The following is a 5525-nucleotide window of genomic DNA, read 5'->3' as shown; positions in this document are numbered from 1 at the left end:
AACATCAGATTTTGAGCTTATGTAAAGACATATCATTCTACTGGCTTCAAAAGAATGATGATAAATTTCACTGTGTGAGAACCTGGCCCATAATGTTAAGCAAGCCAATTCTCCCAAGACATGTACACTCAGAGGAGAGGCTTGCATCATGCAATACTGCAGTTGTGCATTTCCTGCCAGATTCCTCAAAATACCAGAGTAAGTTGGCCTCATTTAGTACTAAGTTTACCTTAATACAAATAATTTTCCAATAGATTAAAACAACACAAAATGCAGACTGTATCTGAGAGGTGTGGATCTGATCAGACTTCATCTAGCATGCAGTGACACTAACACCTTCCTGTTCATCACGTAAAAGGACTGAAGTATCTGTTTGCCTCTGGGACATATGGTACACTGGTGAAGTATAGAAATACTGCCAAAGCATTGTTTCACTGTCTATGAGTAGATGTTATTTGTGCTACAAGCCCAGCTGGTGCAGCTTTTTGTGTCCGTTGTTTATATTTCAGGTGATGGGAAGAGAGATGTGTATTTCATGTCTGGCATTAAAATACCTACAGCAAACTCAACATCTGTGGCGCACAAGTAAACTTGATGCAAAATGGAATTTCATCATGTGCTGATTAACAATCACATTCTGTTTGCTGCCTGGGTATCAGCCTCTTACAAAAGCAAAACTGAAAAGGTCACAAATTATAAGTTGTTATATATATCATATAAACCTGCTATTACAAGTTATAACAGGTTTATGTGATTCACACGGGGATGCTAATTTATGCCCATATCCCTGGAACAGTAATTCCCAGTTTCTCAGGCTATTCTCTTCCTTTGGATCTTTCCTTACCCCTCAGTCATTCCATGACGCACACTAAAGCAGAGTCTTACATTAACTATAAAAAATAGCCTTAATTATAAAAAGCAAAGTAAAACCAAACCAACTTGAGGTAAGTTAGCAGGAGACACATGCAGATCCAAAGTGAACAAACAGTGAGGACTAATTCTCAGCTGTGCCTTTGAAAATCCATGCCCTGAACTCCCATGTGTCAGATGTTCACAATTAAGCTCACTGTGTAAGATCTTTAGACTGGTTGCTCCTTCCCATCTCCACTTGTCATTCCCACACCTATTATTACTTTGAAAGTCCCTTGAGGCAAGGACTCTGTCTTTCTGTGATGTAAGGTACCTTGCAAAACTTGAGGCACTTAAAACAAGATGGCAACAATAGCACAAAAAGATTAGGGGTTTTTTGCTCTTAATTAAAACCCCATGAGAAATATAAATCATGACAGTTACCACTGAAATATCCCAACTGTGCTGATTCCAGGTTAAAAAATCCCAATAAAAAGTCTTGTTGGTTCAGATTCTATGCAAAACAAATGAAGTATCTACTGAAAAGAAACCACACAAATCTGGAAAATGGAAAAGTTCCAGAGTAAGCAACTATTTGTTCAGGACTGTGAAGGGTACCAGGCTAGAAACTGAAGCCCTTGAACTGTTTCCAGAATGGCACCTGCACAAGTCATGTCGGCAAAAGTATCCTACTTACTCCACCATAACCCTGTTCTTGAAAAACCATTGGAGCCAGGAGGATATTGCCAGAGGTATGCTGGCCTGCCAAAGATTGTGAAGGTGATTTTTGTGATGCCAACACCTGTTACTGTCCACTATAGAAACAGGTCTGAGATCATAGATTAATTTTCCTTGGAAGTCTTCTAAAGGTGTCAGTGTTACCTTTAAAAAGTGACCGAATATCACTCTAGGTTTAGATTTATCAGAAGTGGTCTGACAATGAGGCTTTAATCTGTTCTCAGTGATGTGTCACAAGGAACAAGAAGGTTTCCAATAAGAGAAGAGATCATAATCCCAGAATGATCTGTGCTGTTGCTACTGCCCCTACCCAGCTGAAGAGGGCTCCACTGTGATCTAGAAAACTAGACCACATGCAAGGCCACACTCCCTGAAAGCTGACTGTCAGCAATGTTGTTGCAAAAAAACCAAGTGCAGTTTGGGGCTGCATTACATGAAGCATTATATATAAGACACAGAAAGCGATAGTGCCACTCTGCTTGGCCCTGGATAGGTCCCAGTTGGAGGACTGTGTCCAGCTTTGGACACTGCATTTTAAGAAAGACAGAGAAAAATTAGGAGAAGATAAAGAGGCTAGTGACAAAAATGATAAAGGGGTTGAAATAGGAACCCTTATGAGTAAGGGTTGATGGAACGAGGTATGTTTAGTTTGGAGAAAAAGAGATTAAGTGGGAAACATGACAATTTTCAAACACTTGACAGGCTGTCATAAATAAGATGGAGAAAAACTGTTCTCCATTGGCTCCATTCTCCAAGCCAGCAATGATCAAGTTGCTGTCTGCAAGGCTAGTCAGGAAATGCCACCGTACTCCACACTATTTATTTTCTCAAAATAATGCTGTGGAGTGTTAGGAAGAAACATTCAAATCTGGGTGAGGTCAATGCGCTTTAATTTAATTGGGATCCAAGTCTATAGCAGACAGGCTTACTATATATGAAAGTGGTGTATGTATTCTGGTTACGAAATCAAGAGATTCATTTAAAAAATGTGGCAATGAACCACTTTCAATGTTCATCATCAATCCACGATAGCGAAAGACCCCTGGAAACGTGTTTAGAACCCCTGGAAACCCAGGCATGTGAAACCTTCATTCTTACAGAGTAACCATCTGTGGGAAATGGACTGGACAGGATGCAAACACAAAATGAAGGGCTGCAAAAACATTTACTAGAATCATAAATAAATATTTTAAATCTAAAAAGCTAGTAAATAAATGCTCTGGAACATAGATTTTTCAATTCTAAATCCCCTCCAGAGTGGCCTTATTGAATCTTCTTTTCATTTGCTTTCTATAAATCAAATACTTTGCAAAAATGACTAATTAGAAAGCCAAAAGTTCATATTTATGGTATAATACTTTTCAATGCCCAAGCACAGATCCAGTTAATGGAGACACAAGGAATTTGATCTACAGGGTATCGTTAGGATTGTACCCAGTTCAGGCTTGCTTCAGAGGGCAAAACATTTTTTTTTTTAACACTCAGAAGTAAATATGTTTATTCTAATGTCACAAGGCGGTTTCTGTTAAAAAACAGGGAAACCTTTAAAACGATGCTTATTGTTTAGGCAAACTTTTCAGGTTAAAAGTTTATGTAGGAAAACTTCAGAGTAGCTGAGAATACTCATGAAAGAGAGATTTCCAAATCAAGAGGGATTAATCAGTGTTTGCAAAATTTTCCAAAGAGGACAAATGCTAATTAGTGATATTACTTACCTCTCTGCCTTCCAAGTTAAACAGAACAAGCTGTGAGCAAACTTACAAGGAGAAGGAAAAAAAACCCATCTGCAGTGCTCTCTGCAGGTAGTTGTCAGCAAGTTAGCACAGGTACTGGGAAGCAATGCACCCATGGCAGCATGTCACACCACATGGGCCACTTCACCCTGCTGAGAACAAATCAGGCAACCTGGCTTCCTGTATAAATTACAGATAAGTCCTTGCCCTAACCTGTGCCACTGTTAACACCCACATCCACTGTTTGGCTAATGGGCAAACCCTTCTTTACCTGGGGTTCTGTGTCTCATCACTCCCTGTTTAGCACCCTATCCACTGGAACATACTCCTTGTAAATTCCTCATTTTGCACTACTGAAGTCCATTTGGCAATGTCTACCCACCTGGCAAGTGTAGTTGAGCAAGTTCAGTGCTTTGGATGGGCTAATTAACATGGCTGAGTGACACACTGAGGACACAAATGAAAACTTGAACATAGTTTGGGAAAGCAAGCCAAAGCATTGAAAAACAAACAAGTTTTTCTTTATTTTGACAATTAAAATAATTATTTTGCTGGTATTCTGATTCTGAAGCAATTACTTCTGAACAGGGATGCGGAGCATAGCATAGGCACTTGGGGAATATGTGGAAAAATTAAATTTGCTAACCCTGAATGGACCACAGCAAATCAGCTAATTGTATCCATATTGGGTGATTTTAACCAGATGTTACACACACAGGCTCATTAAGCAACATATGACTTTTATGATTCTCCACAACTGTAATTATGATACAGAGATTAAGTAAACTGCAATTAAAAGCATGTAGCCCCTTATTAAAAGAATTTCACAACCCATTAATGCTACACAGTTGTTTAGCAAACTGCAGTTTTATAGATCTACACATTATTTCTGGATTGCTACCAGTAATTGCTAATTGTTATTAGCAATAATTGTAACAACTTGAACACATCTGTTTGGAAACACTTCTTTAAGTGCAATGTGTGACTTGACTGTAAAACCTTCCAGGTTATTACTAAAGATGTCATTACACTTAATTGATTGAGCTTTCTACCTTTGTAGCTGCTGGACATGCAAAAAGGGCTCCTGGGTTTTACCACAGTTTACCAGGAAAAGGCAGCACTGCTCTCTCATCAGAGGGAATTATTGCAGTGCGACCAAGGGATAACAGTAACTCACTGTATGGGTAACAGCAACAATATACTCCAAGATGTTCTGTGATACTAGGAATCCACATTTCTAGAGCAATGAAAAGCTTTCACCCAATGCATCAGAGGCATTGTTAATGACCTGGAGGTTCCTTCTAACATAAACAGTTTGGGGAAGTTATACATTACATCCAGCACACTTGAAAATGAAGGAGGGTACAGGCTTTTAACTTTCAGTATCATACAAAGATGCATGTAGGATGCACAGATACATCAATACTGTACTGACATGGATTTTATTTTCAGAGGGTACTGGGAGACATGAACAACTGGTGCCTCCCAAGAATGGGGGGCACCATTTGTGGGCGTCAGCATCAGCAGTGTCATTGGTGGCGTGGTAAGTGGTGACCACCCGCAAAAGCTGGTGGCAGTGAGGGTATGTGTTTGTGAGTGGCAACTGGCAACCACCAGCAGACGCTGCCGGCGGCAAGTGGCAACTGCCCACACAAGTCACCACTGGTGGTGGTGGGAGGGAGGGGGTGATGACAAGTAGTGACTGCCCGCAGAAGCCAGCGGCAATGTCAACCAATCTCAGGCAGGGCACGGTCCCCCTCCATGTCCCCCCTAGAAGTCACCTGTGCTGGGGGAAAAAGGCATTTGAGAAGGGATGTATTGTCAATCTCTATGAAAGATGAGATGATCCCCACCCCTTTCTGTTTCTTGGGTACTGGATAAACGTACAGTCTCATTGGAAGACATCCCTATGGCCATTGTAGTCGGAGGTACAGGTACTGTTCTGTAGAGAAAAAAGCTGGAGAAGAGAGGAGGAAAATCCAGTTAAAAACCAAATGTTCAAATAAGAGTTCAAGCCATGAGTAACAGGGAATCTCCTCATTGCTTATTGGTAAGATAAATGGGGGGGAATATGTTTCCAGAGTACTTTGAAGCTATAAGGTGCTATTTCATAGATTTTCATAGACATTAGGGCTGGAAGTGACCTCGGGAGATCATCGAGTCCAGCCCCCTGCCCAAAGGGCAGGAAGTCAGCTGGGGTCATAG

At 40.6% G+C, this 5525-nt stretch overlaps 1 protein-coding gene across 1 annotated transcript in view; it reads right to left on the bottom strand.

The window, feature by feature from the left end:
• Window positions 1–3819: 3819 nt before the first annotated feature.
• SUSD1 (sushi domain containing 1) overlaps window positions 3820–5525 on the bottom strand; it is a 94169-nt gene continuing 92463 nt past the window's right edge. Inside the window, exon 19 of the mRNA XM_019555260.1 lies at window positions 3820–5277. Within this exon, the coding sequence (XP_019410805.1) occupies window positions 5142–5277 (136 nt within the window). The 3' untranslated portion in view covers window positions 3820–5141. The remainder of the gene's footprint in view (window positions 5278–5525) is intronic.

Source organism: Crocodylus porosus, unplaced genomic scaffold (genome assembly GCF_001723895.1).
Source record: "Crocodylus porosus isolate Cpor-Errol unplaced genomic scaffold, CroPor_comp1, whole genome shotgun sequence".
In the NCBI taxonomy this organism is placed as follows: Eukaryota; Metazoa; Chordata; order Crocodylia; family Crocodylidae; genus Crocodylus; species Crocodylus porosus.
This window is presented reverse-complemented; position numbering and strand designations above follow the sequence as displayed.